The sequence below is a fragment of the Myodes glareolus genome, chromosome 23, assembly GCF_982192425.1.
Source record: "Myodes glareolus chromosome 23, mMyoGla1.1, whole genome shotgun sequence".
In the NCBI taxonomy this organism is placed as follows: domain Eukaryota; kingdom Metazoa; phylum Chordata; class Mammalia; order Rodentia; family Cricetidae; genus Myodes; species Myodes glareolus.
This window is the reverse complement of record NC_142048.1, coordinates 34,469,336-34,489,215: the sequence shown is the minus strand read 5'-3', so window position 1 is coordinate 34,489,215 and position 19,880 is coordinate 34,469,336. Positions and strand designations below refer to the sequence as shown.

Here is a 19,880-nt window from a genome sequence, read left to right as displayed (position 1 = left end):
GTATATTCTGAGTGCCTTGTATTCTGAGAGGCATAAGGATCATGATTCAAGATTAGCCTTGGTTAAAATCATGGCTACAGAGTGAGATTCTCTCTAAAAAAAACAAAATGAAAGAACACCAACTAACTAATATGAACAGAATGTTCGAACAATTTTAGGAAATCAAAAGCCTAGGAGACACAGAAGAGACAATTGTACACGAACACCTTTAAAAAAGGTGATGGGATGAGAGATGGCTCTGTGGTTAAAAGCACTGGCTGCTCTTTCAGAGGAGGACATTCAATTCCTAGCACTCACTGGATGGCTTACAACCATCTGGACCTCCAGTTCCGGGTGCTCTAATGCCCTCTCCTGGCCTCGGCAAGAACCAGGCATGTACTTGCTACACATACTCAGGTAAACACTCATCTACAGAAAAATAAAAATAAAAACAGACAAAACATTAAAAACAGTGATGCAGCATATACCTGGTTTCACGAATGAATGGCCATAGCTTGGATTTCTATTTCAGCCTTTCGTAGCTCAACCACATAAATCTTGAGTGCTAACTTATCTAATTTGTAACAGAACAGCTCTGTTTCCTAGAACTTTCCTGAGAGCTACATTATGCAGTATCAGCAGTATCTATTACTTTCCTACAGAAACTGACCTTGCCATGTCAGGGCACAGTGGCTGCAGGTAACAAGGAATGCTGCGATCACTGTTTCAAAATCACCAAATGAAAACTTGTTAGATGGCAGGTGGGAGCGTTATTTAGATCTCACCAGACTTATGGGCTAAGTCCCTGTAGTCCTGCCACTTTTTGTTAAGTCTAGCATTCACCTGCTGTTTCTCACATATACAATGTTGTCTGATATCTCTCCAATACAAACATTTATTGGTCAGAAAACGTGAATTATTTTAATGTTGATAATATTGCATTATAATTGAGTTCTTGATAATTCTTATATATAACTATATTCATTTCAATGAACTTTTAATGATGTCTCTAGGCTTCATCAGATTATCAAAGGTGTTCATTGTACAAGTGAAAAAAAAAACCCCTGAGGTAGAGGACAACAATGGATGTACAAGTGCATTAATTATATTCTTTTCAGTTTTGCTCAGAAAGCCTCCAGAACCATGTCGACACTCCACGAATGTTTCTTAGCCACCTTGGTTGCTAGGGTCCTTGATGGAGGGTGGAAAAAAAAAAAACAAGGCAAAGTTGTAGAACACTTTCTATGCACCCAGGGGACTAAGCTGAATGTCAAAGGGCACACCGAGGTCCCTAACTACTTCTCAAAGGGAATGGAGCTTCCTGGTAGCTAGAACCGAGAAGGCAGTAGGAAGGCCTCCTGATCCAGGTGGAAGTTTGGTCGAACAGGTTTATGGCACACTCCCGAGTGACTGACAGTTGCTCTCTCCTCCTGCGGGAACACAGAAAGACCCCGGGAGCGCAGCAGAGCCGCGCGCACGGAGCCGCGTCCTCGCCACGCCCACTTCCTGCTCCATCCCGCGCCTTTCCCGGTCCCTCTGCCGGTGAACCGGATGCGCTGTCAGTCTCCTCCTCCGCGTCCTTAGCCTCCACCCAGCTCCCTGGAGAAGTCGCTGCCACCCCGAGGCCTTGGCCAAGAGGCTGCTGGCGACTGGCCCGGCGGGCGCGGGCACGGTAGGAGCTGGGCGCGCACGGCTACCGCGCGTGGAGGAGACACAGCCCTGCGGCCATGGGTGCCAGGGCCGCTCCTTCACGCAGGAGACAGGCGGGCCGCAGGTTGCGCTACCTGCCTACAGGCAGCTTTCCCTTCCTCCTCCTGCTGCTGCTGCTCTGCATCCAGCTCGGGGGCGGACAGAAGAAAAAGGAGGTAGATTGGATCCCGCGGGCGGTCGCCTGAGGGCCCGGGCGGACTGGAGCTGGCCGCGTTGCTAGGAAGCCCCGTGGCGTTGCTAGGCAGCGGTGATGTGGGCGCTGGCGCCCGGGGGCGGGAGCCATGTGGGCGGGAGCGGGTTGGGCGTGCCCCTGGGGCGTCTCAGGCAGTGGATGCTGAGGGTGACCCTAGTTCTAGATCCAGGAAGTGGGGGCTGATGTCAGACTGAAAGCCCATGCCTCAGAGACTATGACTGTGCTGAGCTTCAGGTGTAGGCCGGGCTTTTGCAGTTCCTTAATATGCTTGAGTGTGCAAATACCCGTTGGAAGTCGTTGTAAGCGCAGAAGAACTCTACCTCTTATTCAGCTCTCTTGTTTATGTTAAGACGTCAATTGAGTGTGTTATTCTGCATTCCTGATTATATCCTTGTAGCACCAAATGCTTATTTCTGTGTTCAACTCAGTGTGTAATCGAGAGAAAAATCGCAAATATTCTTTTTTAATCCTCTATACTTATTTGTGAAGTTTGGGTCTTCTGATTTCAGTTTCAACCCACCATTATTTTGAGGGTGAGATTTGATGTATCTGCGTGAGTTGTAGAGTTATTTGTGAACTCAGTTTGACAGAATTAATGTGGAAATCTCGTCTGGTCCCTTCACAAACACATTGATTGTGGAATTGTGACTAGGATTTCTAATTGTAGACCAGTTTGGTATGAGTACTTTGTTTTGATGGCGGAAGATGCTTTTACTGCTAAATTACACAAGTGCATGAGTCTCATAAGCTGACTCTGGTTCAGTTTATTACCAGTATTTCTTTAGTAAAGTAGAGAGAGAGAGAGAATAGAAATACAGTCTCAGAGTAAACAGTAATTTCTTCTCTTCATTCATTAATTATTTTTTAAATGTTAGGTGTGCATTTTGTCGGCATGCATATCTGTGCACCATTTGGGTTCTTGGTAGCCCAGGAGGCTTCTAACATCTGATCCCCTAGACCTGGAGTCATGGCTGCTTATGAGCGACCGTGTGGGTGCTGGGAATCGAACCCAGGTCTTCTGGAAGAGCAACTAGTGCTCTTGAACAAGGAAGTCTTCTCCAATCCCTTCTCTTCACTTTTGCTTGAAACAGTCTCGGTATTAAGAACTGAACCTCCCTCCCATTTTGAAATTTTCTTTTTCTTTGCATGAAGGGTCGTGCGTACGAAATTGTTGGTATTTTGGTAGGAGATTGGAGAAACACTACTGGTTAATGGAAATTGTACTTTCAACACGAATTAGATAGACTTTCTAGCACTTTGTGTTTTGTGGCATATTTTCCAGATTTTTAAATGGGAAAGATAGTAGATTTGCAGCAGGCATTTTTTTTTGCGTGTGTGTGTGGTGGTGGTGGTGGGAAGGGGTGTATACAAAGCAGAAGGAAAAAGAAATTGATGAGACACTTCGTGTCATTTGTGATGTTTTTGCTCCTAAGAATGTCACCAGGACCACTGTAAGTTGTAGGGGAAAATATTAGATAGTTTGCAGGCTCATAGGTTCTTGGCATCTCCAGTTCTGAGGCCATCTCAATGTGTAAAATGTTGGGAAACTTACTGTAATTAAATAATTAGGCTTAAAGTGCATATTTCCCTTAAAAATCCTTAAACTATTCATGAGACAAGCTATTTTGGAGAAGGAAAAGATTAGGAACTGTTGAAATGGCTCAGCAGGCGGAGGCATTTGCCGTCAAGCCTGATGACTTGAACCATTTCTAGAGCCCTCATGGGGGAGAAAACCAGCTCCTATAAATGGTCCTCTGACTTTCACACATGGACTTTGGCACGTGCACACCACACATGTGCATGCACAGACACAGAAATGTAAAGATGGGGGAAACCATGATTCAAAATTGAAATGGGATGTCTTCCAACATTACCTCTGTCGTAAAAAAGAGAACCAATAATATATGGTGATGTTACAGAGGAAATTAAGCTGTTGGAGTGTCTTGCATGATGTTTAGTTCACAGACTTTGATTTCTTCTAATTCTGGAAGAAAAACATACTTTGTTGGACATGTTGAGAAATGGTAATCCAACATTTTTGTCTGATAGATTCTTTTTTCTTTCTTGACCTAAGAACCTGGTTACCAATATAAGATCCTATAACATTGAATCAGAAATCATAGCAGTTAGAACACACTTTAAAATAGATGTCACTGACATGTGTTTCAGAGTAACTGCTTTGTCATGAACACGTTTCCTTTATTAGGTGGGAAGCCATGTTGAAGTCTAAAGTTAAGCTGGCAAAATGGGTTGTCTTTGCTTTTAATATGGATTATGACAGCAACAGTTGTTGTAGATTTTTGAATCATAGACAGTTGCAACTGATCTCTGATTAGCCCCTTGGCAAGCACTTAATTTTGAAGTTTAGTGTGCTTATTTTGAAATCCAGACACCAAGTACACCTGTCTTAGGACACTGAGGTTAAGAGGGTATAAAGGTTTCACCACAGTGCCTGAGACATACCAGCAAATGAAAACAATCTGGCTTCTCCTATGAGATGCTTATGTAAGGGAAAGTATAATATGATGGCGTTCTCAAATTTTCTTTTTAATTTTTAATTTTCTTAAAATGAACTCTACAAAATAAACCACATGCCTCTCTAATAAATTACCTTATAACAAACACTTGAAATCTAAACGTCTTAGGTTGTTGGAGCACCCTGCTTTCCCACCATACAAGAGTTAGTGATAGTCCATACACTGGTGTGTGGTTTTGTACACTTGTGCATGTGTTTGCACACATTTCTTCACGAAATGACATTTATATTCCTTAAAATGAGTTTTGTTATGTTTTCTGTTTTGGGATATACTCAAGAAAAATAACTGAGTAGCTAGAGACAATTGAAGATCTTTATAGTTATTTCGTAAAATTACATTGAATATAGCCATTATCAACCAACTTTGAACCGTTTTCATGCTAAGTGATAAGAATTTGTGGGAAACTTCGCTTTTTTTCTTTTTTTCTTATATCATTAACACTTACCAGTTAGTTAATCACCTTCATTTAGAATTGTTTTTAATTTTTAATGACCTCTTCTGATTATAAATTATAAAAAGCCTTGCAGTGTACTTAATTGCTGTAGAAAGGTATATAGCTACCAACTACTGGGGTGTGGCCTCATAGACTGTTTACCTGGATGAGGAAGCCTGCCCCTTCCTCTCTGCTTCCCCCTGAGCCCCTTTTGCTGTTCTTTTTGCTTTGGATCCGATCCTTATCCATCATTCAAACAGAGAATTCTGACTTTGTAAGTTTTAGCTTTTAATAAACACCGGTCTATTTCTTGGTTCTGAGCGTCCTATCTCTCAATCATCACTTAATGACTTTGCTCGCACCTGCTCAGAATGTGGCTCGTTAATGGGCTGCAGTGTGTGGATGACAGGAGTATGTGGCGTGGAAGCCTGAGTCGCTCACAGGTAGAGAGAGGGCCAAATTTTCCCCTGTCCTCACTGAAACATGGTTCATCAGTGAGAGACTTGAATGTTTTACCGAATATTAGTAAGTAGTATATTTTAAGCCCAAAACTGAAGTAGAGAAAAAAGTTTGCAGCTATAGTGCAAATTTCAAAACTGTCTAGTAAATAACCAGCTGATACCCACACATGTGTCAAGATTGTCATTTAATTTAGCTGTGATCTGACAGCGAGCTGAAGTTGAAAACAACAGGCCCTCTCATGAGTAGCCCAAACTGAGTCTCCATGCTGCTGTTGTTTCAGAGGTGATAGTGGGCAGAAGACTTGCCGTTCCTCGTAACAGCATTGAATGGTTCTGTTCTCGTCAGCCATGGGCCGTTTGCTCTGTGGATATAGAAATACTGGGTTGCCGAGGGGAAGCTCTTCCAGAGCTCACCTGACAGTTCTGTGCTTTGTTTGGTGGTGGTTGTGTTTGGTGGCGGTGAGCAGCTGCGGACAGCAGTAGAAGTCAGAGATGCAAACCCACAGTGTTAGAGCTCTCGAGGAGGCCCAGGATACAGAGACTCCTCAGCCAATGAATTAGGGCGGTCTGAGAGCACAGCCCTTGACAGCTGCTAGTGTTGGGGTTTCCCAGGCCCTTGACTGTTGCCAGTGTTACATATCCTTGGCCTATTGTGCCTAAGACCTTTGGCTTTTAAGCTTGGAAGCACCCTGGAATCTTTTTAGTTTCCAGTACCTGTGGGTTTTCTTCCCTACAGTTTCTTTCCCTTTAGCCTTTGCCTTTTTGTCTCCTCCTTCCTTACTTTCCACGTTCTTGTCAGGGTGACTCTGGAACTGTCCAACTGCCTCTTTTGCTGTGGCTCTTGGTTTGTGACTTTTGCTTCTTTTGCTGTCCCTGCCACTGCCTCACGGTCTACTGTTGCTGTCTTGACTCTACTGTGAGTCTCTAGGAAGTTTCTCTTCTCTTGCTCTTCCACAGTGCTGCTTGCTTCAGCTCAGCCGACTGCTGTTCCCTACTGCCTGTGGACCTTCAGGATGGGAGCGGCGGTCACCCTTCTCTGTCCTTCCTGTGGCGCATTATCCCAGGACGCTAGTACACACGAGGTTATCACTCACAACAGCAGTATTTTGATAGAGTTCAATAAACTTACTGCCATTTCCAGGAGATTTGAATCAGGGTGTCAGCATTTTTGCTAGTTACTTCACCTTCCTTTGACAGAAGACAACAAGGAAAGGATTGTCCAAAGAGGTCGCTCACCCCTGTAGTGAGTTGCACTGCAGGAAAGGAACCTTGAGGTTAAGGAACCCAAATCTTTTGAAGAGAGCAATTTGACCATTTCCTTAGAGAGAAACATTATCTTTATTAAACTTGAAGATAAACTCCCCTCCCCCTCATCCCCTTCCAGGGTGCAGGCTCCGTCATGGCTATACTGTACAAGCATTTTTGAAAAGATAGTCCAAAACCAAGTCAGTCTGTTGCAGGCTGTGTAGAAACCTGTGGGGTCCCTGCCAGCACTACTGTTAGCAGCGGAGCTATCTGGGTGAGGTAAGAACGAAACTCAGTTCAGTTCAACACAACTTAGCCAGTGTTGACCTAAACTTCTGGAGTTTGGAACCAAGAGGTTTATTTTTTTTAACATACTTAAGCACAGTAACATTTTGGAATGAAAAGTTATCACAGCAAAGCTTAAGGCACCAAGGCATCGAAACTCCCCTGCGAAGTCCATCTCTCTAGCAAAGCTCCTGTGACCTTTCCCACAAGGATGGGTTCTATTCACTGAGAAACGGTGCTCAGCATAAGGGTTTCGGCAGGAAGGGTTTATAATATGCACAAGGATGTGTTCTATTGATTGAGAAGCAGTGCCTAGGATTTTGGGGATTCAGTTGAGGGATGGCTCCAAAGACTAGCGAAGATCACCAGGTTATCAAACAACATCCACTTCAGCCTTCTGGGGAAACAGCTGTCAGTTTCTTCCCTTGAAGGAAAAAAACCCGTGTGTTTACCAATTCTGGTTTCTCTAGTGCTTATCTGTGGGCGTGAGGGCCTCGTGTTCTTTTCCAGAGTTCCATGAAGAAAAGAATTGTCATATTAGAGATAGGAACCTTGTCAAAAGGATCATCAGGAAGGTGTTTGCGTCCACACCCACATGTCTGCAGCACGTACATTCTTGTAGACTGCTTTTAACCTTCTTACTTTCTTACTCTTTGCCGTCCTGAATATTTGCTGGTCTTGGATTTGAACTGTAGTGCCTTGTGACTGATAGTACAATTTTTTTTGTTTATTTTACATGTTCTTATTTCCAGAAGAATCCCCCTTGAAACAGCATGGCAATTTCTCTGAGATAAAGGATTTCCCTTTGATTAAGTGTAGGGGTAATCAAGCATAGCTTTGTTAGAAAGCAAGTTGATGGGAAAAACCAAATATTTGTTGTTGTATATGTGCATTACCAGTGGGTGAAGTTTTTGCTGGTATCCGGTTAGTTTTTATTTATATATTTTGGGCAAAATCTGGGGGATCTCGTATTGAACAAATCCAAAAAGGAACCTTTGTTCTTTGGTCTGGTCTTTCTGGTTTCACCTTGCTATAATGGAAATAATTCTCAACGTTAAAGAATTTGATTTTTATCCAATTACTTGTATATGTATCACAGTGGTTCTTATCCTGAGTTTTGGGTATAGTGCACTGGGAAGCTGGCTGCACGAAATTTCCTGGGGATTTATACATGGGTTTATGAAGTGTTTCTTAAAAGTAGCATACTTTTATATAGATATTTAAACACAGATATTTAGAACAAATATTAAAGCTGCGAAATGTTATTCAGAAACCTAAGTTGTTTTTCCTAGTAATTGGGTTCTCTCTGCCTGTCCCTATATTTCTATTTAGCTTTGGAAGAAAAGGTCAACAGTAAGTTTATGGAGTGATTTGAAAGCATTAGGTTCTAATATACCCAGAATAGCCTCTAAAGAAACAATGAACAGAAAAATAGGACAGAAAGATGAAAGGAAGTTCTTATTGGAATGGTTGTTATTATATTTTAGTACATAAAACTATTTATTGTGTTTGACATTTGAAGATGAGAAAGACACATATTTTCTTTTATGTTACCATCAGATAATCAAATATATGTATGGAAAGATGCACACTAGTATAGGTTAAATAAGCTGTGCTGACTTAATGGGAATGTTGCTGTTTATTTTAAAAGTGCGCTTTTAGAGATGGCTTAACATTATCAGGTACAGAATCTTTGGTGGAGACGGAGCCAAGCATTGGCAAGTCACATCTTTTATCTGTAGGGATTTTGTGGCAAAATTTAAAGATGATATACAATTGGTTATAAACTGAGGAATCTGTTAAAATAATGAACAGATACCTTAGTTACTGTGCTGAATGTACCAAATTGGGAGTTGAAAATGAGTTAAAGTATGTTAGCAAACGGTACCTAAAAAGCAGCAGAGCAGACAAGCTCATTATGCTCTCAGAGTGTGCAGAGGAATGAATGCTTGTGCCCTCTAGAACTCACAGTTTCCATTCCTGACCCCAGTGTGATAGCTGCAGAGATGGCGTTGTTGGTCAGTGATTAGGTCCTGACATTTCACCCACTCATCAGCGACTCCCTAAGCCTTGTGAAAGCGACTGCAGAGAGCTTCCCTCTCTCTGCCATGGTCCAGTCTGCCAACTGAGAGAGAATCCTCACCAGAACCTGACCATATTGACACCTGGTGTTAGAGTTCCAAATTCCTGGTTTGAGTCCCTTTGTGTCCTGGTTTTTTTTTTTTTTTTTTTTTTTTTTTTTTTTTTTTTTTTTTTTTTTTTTTTGTCAATTTGACACAAATTAGAGCTATCTGAGAAGAGGAAAGTCAGTTGAGAAAATGTCTCCATCCTATTGCCTGCAGGCAAGTCTGTAGGACAATTTTATGATTAATTATGGATGTTGAAGGGTCTGTCCCCCACTGTGGGTGGTGCCACATCTGGGCTGGTCACCCTGGGGTGTATAAGAAAGTTGACCAAGCAAGCCAGTAGGAGCAAGTCAGTAAGCTGCAGTGCCCACCCCCAGGGGTACTGTAAACTGTAAGATTAAAAAAACAGTTTCTCTTGCTGTTTTGCCACAAATTGCTTTTAGTCCTGTTGTTTTATCTCAACAATAAAAAGCAAACTAAGACATTTCATATATGGTAATTTGCTATAGCAATTCATCCTGCCCAATGGTGTGGGAGGTCCTTCTGTCTATGTGTTGCTTTTATTGGTTAATGAATAAAGAAACTGCCTTGGTCTGTTGATAGGGCAGAAATTAGGTAGGTGGGAAAAACTAAATGGCAGGCTGGGAGAAACGAGGCAGAGCTGGGGTGACGACATGGAGCCATGGCAGGAGTAAGACATGCCGAAACTTTGCCGGTAAGCCACTGCCACATGGCAATACACAAATTAATGAAGGTGGGTTAAATTAATATGTAAGAGTTAGCCAGTAAGAATCTAGAGCTAATGGGCCAAGCAGTGACTTAAATAATACTATTTCTGTGTGATTATTTCAGGTCTAACCTAGCCAGGCAGCCGGGAACCAACAGGAGGCGTGTTCCTTGCAACAGCCCAAGACACAGATACATGTCTAATTTTAAAAGATCATATGTTAAAAAAATTGACCCATTTCACTAGTTCCAAAAATGATCATATCTTGATATGTACTTCTGGCTAACTTTTGAAATAGACTTATGCAAAATATAAAATTAAGACATCTCTTATAGAGGAGTGTATGTTGAGTGGCTCTCCTTTTGTTAGACATCCAAGTCTCCAGGAGAATAAATGGCCTTTTCATAGTCATAAATTTGGAGTGATGAGTTGTGTCTGGCCATGGTTTCCTGTATAATTCTCTCTTGGAATCCTCAGAGGGAGGAAAAGTGGATGAATTAAGGCCCCATACTTTACTAATGGCACTATAATTCAGGGTAGCTTCCCCATTGCCAGCCATAGGAGTCATATACTTGGATGTTAGAGAAAGCAGACATGGTAATAACTGTAGTTTTAGAGTGAGACTGTGATATTTTAGACTAAATAACAGAATGGAAGTACAGATCAGAGCTACTGATTTATGTAGGGTTTATTTTTCTAAATTACTTTCCTCAGTTATTAGGGGCATTAATATATTAATATCATTGTTATGTCTATGCTTTTGTTTTTCTTCTCATAACTGATACTTTAAGGAACTTTCCATTGAAGTGTGCTTTTAAAAAAATGAGTTAAATTTATATTACTTTGTATTTAAAGACAAAAATTGTATAAATTGTAGAGGCTCCAGTGATGTTTAATGCATATTAAATAATGTTTGCCTTTGGTTTAGCAGATTTTTCTTAGTGTTTATCATTTCATGAACTTATTAAAAATATTGTTATACCATATAACAGTGCAAAGAACTTCTTACTAGCTAAAGTTAATACCCATTGACCAGCTTTCCCAATGCTGGCTTCTATCTGCTCTCCACAGGCCACACTCAGTACTGTTCTCTGCACATCTCTGAAGTCACCTTGTCTATTACAGAACCTGACTTTCCGTGTCTGTGTTGTATTATTTTCATGACTGAATAGCATTTCAGTATGTTCATGTACCACATTTCCTTTATCCAGTCAGCAATGTGTAAGATACTTAGGTGGTGTTTGTGTGTGTGTGTGTGTGCACACGCACCTGCAGATAATCCATGCCAGTGTGTGTGGGGTGTGCAGTTCCCATGACTTAGTGATTCCCTTTCCTGTGAAAGTGACTGATAACCTTAGAATTTCTTTTCTATTTTAAGTTTATTGAGGAAACTTGATGCTGTTCTTACATAATATGTGTACTGGTTTACCTTCTCCTTGACAATATGAATGTGTTGTTCATGTTTTCTCCAGTACTGTTGAGCTCCTAATTGTAGTCATTTTACCTGGGTAAAGTGATAGCTCAATGTGTTTTGATTTCCCTTAAAAGAGATAGTAAACTTTTAATGTACATACTGGCCTCTTGTATGTCCTTTGTTCAGTTCTGTTCGTTTTATGGCCCATTTTATGGCCCATTTTAAAATCTACTTACTATATTTTTCTGCTGTTGTGGCTTTTTTTTGTATATACATATTCTGCATGCTAACTCCTCATCGTACATGTAATTCATAGTTGTTTGTTTTCCATTCCATAGGATGTTCCCTCTAATTACTATGTCCTTTGTATGGTGAAGATTTTTAGTTGATGTAATATTGTTGTCTGATTTAGCTTTTTCTCATGCTTTTGAGAACTTAAAAAAAAAATCTTTAGCCATTCAGTGACTGTTTACAGTGAGTAAACATTTATCCTAGTGAGGGTTTCTGTTGCTGTGAAGAGACACCATGACCACGGCAACTCTCATAAAGGAGAACATTTAATTAGGGCTGGTTTAATAGTTTCAGGTTTAGTCCATTACTGGCATGGCAGGAAGCATGGTGGCATCTGCATGCTGACATGCAGACCGGGTGCTGGAGAAGGAGCTGAGAGTTCTACATCTAGATCCTCAGGCAGCAGGAAGAGATCTGTAAGCCACTGGGCAGGCTTCAGCTTTTACGGTTTCAAAGCCCACACCAAGTAAGCCACTTCCTCCAACAAGACCACACCTACTCTAACAAGGCCACACCTCCTAAGAGCACCACTCCCTGTTAACCTATGGGGGTCTTTAAAACCACCACCACATTTGACCTTTCTCTTGTTGTTTTATACTGTCAGGACATGCAGTTAAGCCTTGATTGAATCCCTTGCCTTGATTTTTTCCGACTGCTGAGTTACAGGTGTCTGGTTTCTTTCTTCCATTTGTGGGATCCTCTTTGCTCATACCTACAAATGTTTAAAACTGAGGCAGCCATATAGCAGACCTATTTGGCTACTTTGAGAACAATTTCTAAACTTAGGGTATCTGCTTTTATAAACTGCTTAAAGAAGTAAAATTAAGCCACGGCAGATCTCAGTTACAAGTAACAGTCAAATACATAACTTGTGTGGGTCACAAAGTATGAGGGTGTATTAAATACTGTTCTTTGACAAAATACTGGATGACTGGATGTGCAATTTAAGGAAGGGAGAAAGTGTTAATTTCCTCTCACAGTTTGAGGGTCAGCTTTTCATGGTGGCAGGTGAAACGAGACTGATCACATTCCATCTGCTGTCAGGAAGTACAGAGATGAATGCTGGTGGGCAGCTTGTCCTCATTATTACTGTTGGTTTTTGTTGTTCTGAGCCTCCAGCCTAGGGACCAGGGCTGCTCACAGTTCAGATGGATCTTCTCACCTCAGTGAACCCACACTAGGAAACTCCCTCACACCCCCACCCAGAGGTTTCTCCTAGTGCTCCTAGATTCTGTCAGTCTGACAGTATTAGCCACCATAGAGAGTAGGGATCAGCGTTTCTGTCTGGGCAGTTTCCCGTATTAATATATAACACCAAGTAAAGTGTTCCCCAGTATCTTTGCCAAAGCTAGAAGTTAGAGTCCATTTTACCAAATATTTTTGGTTTGTCAGACACAGTCAGTCAGTCAGTCAGTTTGTCTGTCTGTCTGTTTGCTGGTACATGCAGAGATCAGAGGTCTATCTCTGGTGTTATTTTTTTTTTTTTAAACTGCCTCCCATTTCTTTTTTGTTTTTGAGAGATGGGCTCTTTGATTGGCCCGGAGCTCCCTGTGTAGGCTTAGGCGGCTCCAGGGTTGCACCTGTCCCTGCCCGCCGAGCACTAGGATGGCAAATTCACCCCTACACTTCACATCAGTTCTGGGGGTGAGTCAGGTCATTGTGTTTGCGCAACAAGTACTTTACCCACCGAGATATCCCCAACCCCTACCCTTTACATTTCTTAGTGTGGTGTTTGGTGGTATTCCCAGAATGAGCCCTTGTTTGCCTCCTGCGTTCTCTACTTAACTGCTTGCGATTGCTAATCTTGGCTGTCTACTTGACTACATCTGTTACTAACTAAAACCCAGGCATCTGGACACAGGGGAGAGGAATTTTCTTGATTGGATCTGTTGAGGTGGGATGACTTACTCTACATCAACGACATCTTATTTTTGGTGGTAGACCACATGAAAGGATGCAGCAGAAGGATGCTTTTCCATTTGGCTTGCCAGCCCTCACACTTGCTGGCACGTTCACTGATCCTGTTGCTGCAACACCCTTCACTGTATTAGCACGTACTTCTGGGATTTTAACATAGACTGAAGACCAGCAGCTTTCTAGAAATTTTCTGGGACTCCGGTGCCAGATTGGGATTAGTCTGGTCTTGAACTTTTTATTACTTTATAGAATGATAATGAACTACTAGTATAGATATTTATGTAGCTCCTTCCTCTGTTTTAATTATGAAATATGATGATGGAGTTATTAATGATAATTTCTTTACACATCTGTGCTGGCTAGTTTTACATCAGCTTGACACAAGTTGACGTCACCTTTCAGAAGGCATTGAGAAAATGCCTCCTATGATCTGACTGTAGGCAGGAAGTCTATATAGGGCATTTTCTTATTTAGTGATTGATTTTGGAATTATATATAAGTGAAGTAAACCATTGCTTCCCCAAATTGCTGTAGGTCAGAATGTTGCATGCATCACAACAATAGTAACCCTAACTCAGAGAGTATCAAAGTTAATTTTATATATTAGAAGTTAACTCCTGGTAACAGGTATACTTTAATCTGATAACCCTTTTATCATAAAGAATCATAAATGCCATAAGTTTTCAACAATTTAATTGAGTTGTGTGAGCCTTAGGAACTACCAAGAACTAATCACAGCTGTACTGTTACATGCAAATTCTTTTGCCCATCAAATAGCAGTCACGTTTATGGTCTTATTTGTGCTCATTTCAAATACCCATTTGTAAAGCCACTGATTGCAATGCTAGTTATGGCTGCATCTTAGCTTCCTTTTTCCATTTAAAAATGTTTATTTATGTTTTATATGTTTGGATATGTATACAGTGCCCGTGGGTGCTTGTTTTCCGGGAACTGGGGATAGAGATGATTCTGGTTTACCATGTGGGTGCTGGGATCCAAACGTGGGTCCTCTGGAAGAACAGCCAGTGCTCTTAACTGCTGAAGTCTCTCTTCAGCCCCCACTTTAGTTTTCAAGTTTTAATTGCTTTATCGACAATAAAAGCAGTTACTCATGATAGACAGAAAACTTAGAAAAGCTGTCCATTGTCTTACATACAACCATTGCTCTTGGATATCTCATGCTTCTGCCTGTTTCTACCAATAGTGGGATTATAGGTGTGAGCCATTACACTTGGCCCAAGTTACACTTAATGAGTAGAAGTACAGGATACATATTGATAGGAAAGGAATGGAGGAGAATAGTTGCAGTCTGTCTCTTTATCTGTGCCTCTTTTCTTTGTCAGGTTACCTGTGAATTGGAGTTTACCTTACAGAGTACCATCCTTTTGGCTTTGCATTTTCGGTGGATTCGTCACAATAGAATAGGTAGTGGATTTCATGGAGCTTCTTGTAGAGCCGTGTTGTTGTGATTTCTTAGTAAAATATAAACTTGTTGCTGTTGCTTTCTATGGCTATGACTTTAAAAAAATTGAAGTGTATTGTAACTTTCATGTCTTGTACTTTTTGAATATTTTAGTAGAAATATTATAATACTTTTTGAATATTTTAGTTGAAGTAGCAAAGTATATGAGTATCATTTTTAAAAAGTATCATATATGCCATCTATGCCATTCTAAAATATGCTTTGTCACTTTTTTGGTGAGTATTACATTTTAAACATTGTGCCGGTTTGGGCAGTAGGGTAATAGCTAAGACAAGTACTGCTTCTGGTGTCTCCTATAGTTTATAATTCTATAGAAAATTCATACAGAAAAGATAGAGTGTGCGAATTCATGAACTTGAGTGAGGACTTTGATATCATGTAGTGCATCATTTTTTTTTTAAATTTAATAACTTGCCACAAATGACGCTTCTGGGGAGAGGGAATCCTAACTGAGGAGTGCTTTATCAGATTGGTCTTTTTCTTAGTAACTAATAGATGTAGAAAGGTGTAGCCCATTGTGGGGCCATTTTTGAACAGGTGGATCTAGGTTGTATAGAAAGGTATCTGAACAAACCAGAGGAAGCCAAGTAGTAAACATTATTCCTTTGTGATCTCTGCTTCAGTTCCTACCTGTAGGTTCTGGCCCCGGCTTCCCTTCAGAGGGACTGTAAACCGTAAGGTTAAGTGACCCCTTTAAGTGATCCCAAGTTGCTCAGGTCAGTGTTTTATCACAGCAACAGAAAGTGAACTAAGACATAGGGGGAAGCTGAAAACAGGACAGAAACCTAAGGGGTGTAAGCTGGTGAAAAGGGAGAGTGTGCCAGGCAAATGGGAAGAAAAAGCGTTTGTAAAGGGCTCAAAATAGGACAAAGTGTTGCAGATCTAAAGAACTTGAAGTCGTTTGTAAGACTAATAAGCACGATATGGAGGAATCATGGGTTACAAGTAGAATGGAGGTTTTGGGTCAAGTCCCAGGGAATCCACAGGGCTATGTAAAAGTATACATCATCCTAGACATCAGCAGGTAGAGAGGGAATGTTGCCTTGAACTTAGTTGTGGCAGTAAAGTAAGGGGAAAAGCTGGATGGGTTGCAGAGCTGCTTAGGAACCAGACAAGGCAGCATTGGTAATTGATTGTGCAGGGTGAGGGTGAAGACAAGAACGGTGATTATAGCTTCTGATTAAAGGACGATTGTGCTTACTGAAATGGTAAATGGAAAGGAAGATAATGTGTTTAGTTTTTAATTTGTGAGATGCCTTTGTGAAAATCAAAGCTGCATGTTTGGTGGCAGTAGATTGTATGCAGAGCTTGGGTTGATGCTGAAATGGATTTAGAATTCATTAGCATAATTACTGAATCATGGTTGTTCATAGTTGAAAACTTAATACCAAGTCCTGAAACATGCCAGTGTTTTGGTGTTGTACCAATAGTATCCATGTGGAAGAACCAAAGACTACTGCTAGAGAGCTAGGAAGGACTCTGCTTGAGTCTGGATGTTACAGAAGAGAATACTTCAAGGACAAATCACCAGTAACAAGTGGTGGCTGCTGTATTGTTAAAAAAATCCTTTGGATTTAACAAGAATAATTTTATTGTAGCGATCAGGATGCATCCAGTTAGTGAATAAGTAGGCTGTGAGGAAAAGAACAATGCAGCAAGCAATTTTGATCTGAATGGGAGCAGAATTTAGCAGATGGTAGCTGGAAAAGAAACTAAAAGGAAGAGAAAATTGATAGAACCAGGGGACAAAAGGTAGGATGAAGGAATGCAAATTGAAGAGGTGTATTAGCCTTGAAAAGAAAGAAACGTGGTTCAGGGCTGCTTTCAGCTACTCGGCTTCCTTACATGTCTGTGGTAGCGTCTTAGTCGACTGGGACCTCTATCCAGTGGAGACTAGCTTCAAAGCAGTGGGAGTGTCAGTCTGGGGGCCTAGGATGTCCAAATCGTTTTGTCATCAGATTTGGCATTTGATTGGAGGAGGGGACCTTTTCATAGATGGTAACTCTTTACTGATCTTCACATGGTGGCATTGTTCCAGGTGGAAGGAAGCGTCCCTGACGTTGTTCATGTGACATTCCTTCTCTTTTTCTACTGCTCTCCAGAAATAGTGGAAACGTATGTATGCGTGCAAACCAAATTCTGTAAGATGAAGTTTCAAACATTTGTGAGCATTACTTTGACAGTTCCATATACTTACACGATGGGTTTAGTTATCTTCACCTCATTCTCCCTACACTTAGTGACTCTTCTCAGCAAGTCTGCCTGCTACTTTCATGTTTCTTTGTGTGCCACTCACTGGGTTCAGTTAGAGTTTTTGTCCTAGTCTGGGTGGGAAGTTATTTATTGGAGCAAGGGCAACTTATCCATGACTAATGGAAAAATGCCACTCCCTCCCCCAGCAATTGTAAACTGTTAACATTCCTCCATAAAGGGGTGGAAACTTACATGCTCCTCCCCCATCCATGCCGAAATGGTGACAGGCCGAGTCTTGAACAGATAGCACACGCACAGTGAGCATAAGTGCTGCCCAGAGATACCTTTGTGCAGTGCATGTTCCTATGCCCTGGCTCTTACATTGATTTTTTCTTTTGTGTTTGTTTCCTGGTGCAAAGTGCCACATTTTCATGACTCCAGCAGTGACAAGTTACTGTTTCACAGGCGTAGAGGTGAAATGTAAAAATATCGGCCTCACTGACCAAATAGCTGTCCATAGAGCCTGTTTTTTGAAGGGACTGAGGAGAATATCCAGTTTCTTACTTATGTAGCTTATTAAAATAAAACACTATGCCAAATCCCATCTCTTTCTGTGAACTTAAATATGCTGACTTCAGAGTAGTACGTTTCCCCTGCGTTTACATCTTGGGAGATACTGTTCATGGAGAACACACTTCTCTCTAGTATTTATTAAAAGCCACCGAGCCTGCACTCTCAGTGTCTTCTCTGGACCCCACTGTCAGAGCATGGTGTTGTTTGAACACTTAGAGGAGGATGTGCAAGTCTAGACTAAAGCATGGGACTCAATAGATAGATGTTTAATGGATGTCCCCTTCTTACATGAGATACAGAAATTGTGTTGCCAGAATTTTGCTATTATGGCATCTAAAAGAATGTTTCTGTGGATTAGAAGCAAATTTCAGTGTCTACCCCTACTGTAAAAATACTGAAAAATGCTGTAGGGCAGACTGGGAAATGTTATTTTAAGTTTCATTTTTCTTTGCAAACAGGACGGGAGGTAACATCTTTTTCACGATACCTATGCCTCAATTTTGTAATTCTTTCCTTAACCCCGCTGAGCACAGTTCAGTGTGTATGTTTCATAGTAGTCTTTTTTCTTTTAGATTCATCTAAATAATAGGTTATGGTCCTTTATCTTCCAATCTTCCATGGAACCTTGTTTGCCATTGTGCCCCCAAATAGATACTTATTCACTTAGTAGTAAAGACCTAGTTAACTATTCCTCAAATATACTAGGTTCCTATTTCTTTAGTGCTTTGTAGGAGACCTGCTTAGAAATGAATTTTAACTGAATAACAGTACTTCATAGTGAAGAATAAAAAAGCCTTTGGATTATCTTTGTAAAAATGTGTCAAAATTACATTTTCAACTGATAACATTCTAATAGCTAATCTTACAGCTATATTTTTAAAAATATTTTATTTATGTATTTATGGGTGTGTATAGGGTGGTATTGTGGATATCTGGTGTAGGAGGTCCTTCTGTATTTGTGTTGCTTTCATTGGTTAATAAAGAAACTGCCTTGGCCTTTTGATAGGACAGAATTTAGATAGGTGGAGTAGACAGAACTGGATGCTGAGAAGAAGGGCAGTGTGGCAGATGCCATAATTCTCCTGCCTGAAACAGATGCTGGTTAGACTCATGCCGGTAAGCCACAGTCAAGTGGCGATACACATTAATGGAAATGGGTTAAACTAATATGTGAGAGTTAGGTAATAAGGGGCTGGAGTTAATGGGCCAGACAGTATTTAAATGAATACAGATTCTGTGTGGTTATTTCGGGGCTAAGCTAGCAGGGTGGTGGGACACAGGCTCCTCCTACTACAGATATCATATGCTTATGGGTGCCAGCAGAGGCCAGAAGAGCTTGTCGGATCTCCTGATGACAGAATTACTGCCCATTCTACTCTGAGAAGTGAACTTGAGTCCTCTACAAAAAGGCAAATACTCTTAACTGCTGAGCCCCCCTCTCTAGCTCATGGTCATGGTTTTGAAATTTAGCTTTTTATTACAAACTTTCATGGTTTTTGGAAAGCAACAGAGAATAAAACAAAGCTGGTAAGTTTTTTTGGTGATTGTTTTTCAGTGAGATTGTATGATAATTGATAGAATATTTTCAGTTATTGTTTGTAGTTTAGAGTTTAGAGCATGAGAGTAGGTACAGATGGCTTTATTTGGTTTTTGTACTGGGGATTGAATCATGGTCTTTCTTGAGACTATGACAAGGGTTACCCTTGACAAGGGTTGTACTGCTGACTATATTTGCAGTTTGTAGGCATCCTTCTAAAGGTCATTTCTCAACAGAGACTTGCATTTTCACCCCCTTCCTGGGGGCTTGTTTAATACCCGTTTTCTCTTCTGAAATACCTAGTGTCTTCATTCTTGTTGTTTTTCCCTTTTCCTATGTTAATTATTATAATTCTGTCAGATGCTCACTTATCATTTGCTTTGCATTTAATTTGAGTAATTTTCTATCATTTTCTTAAACATGTTTTTAGTTAAGTATAGCAGTGACCAAAAATTGTGCTATATGATGGGTTGATTAGATAATAGGAGGACTAAAGATGGATGTTCAGGCACAGAATACATTTATAAGTAGTTGGTTTTTTGTGAGTCTTATAAAAACAGGTTTTTATGTGTATGCACACATTTTGAGTTTGTGTATATATATTGAATATTTAAAAATCTTTTGTTTGTGTGTTTGTGTGTGTACACACATGTATGTGTGAGACGGGGAGGATGAGGAAGAAAGAAGGTCAAAATGAAACTAGCTAGAAGATGGCCTTGCTAATTTGCTTATGAAATAGGAAGATATAGTCTTCCATTCTCTGTTACTTTTGGCAT

The 19,880-nt window shown here is 40.7% G+C and overlaps 1 protein-coding gene across 3 annotated transcripts in view; it reads left to right on the top strand.

The window, feature by feature from the left end:
- The first annotated feature begins 1,659 nt into the window (after nt 1–1,659).
- Tusc3 (tumor suppressor candidate 3) overlaps nt 1,660–19,880 on the top strand; it is a 151,489-nt gene continuing 133,268 nt past the window's right edge. For 2 of the 3 annotated variants that reach the window (XM_048456600.3, XM_085680205.2), the window contains exon 1: nt 1,660–1,844. In XM_048456600.3, coding sequence (XP_048312557.1) covers nt 1,707–1,844 — 138 coding nt within the window. In that variant the 5' untranslated portion in view covers nt 1,660–1,706. The remainder of the gene's footprint in view (nt 1,845–19,880) is intronic. The other variant, XM_048456599.3, reaches the window with a different exon arrangement.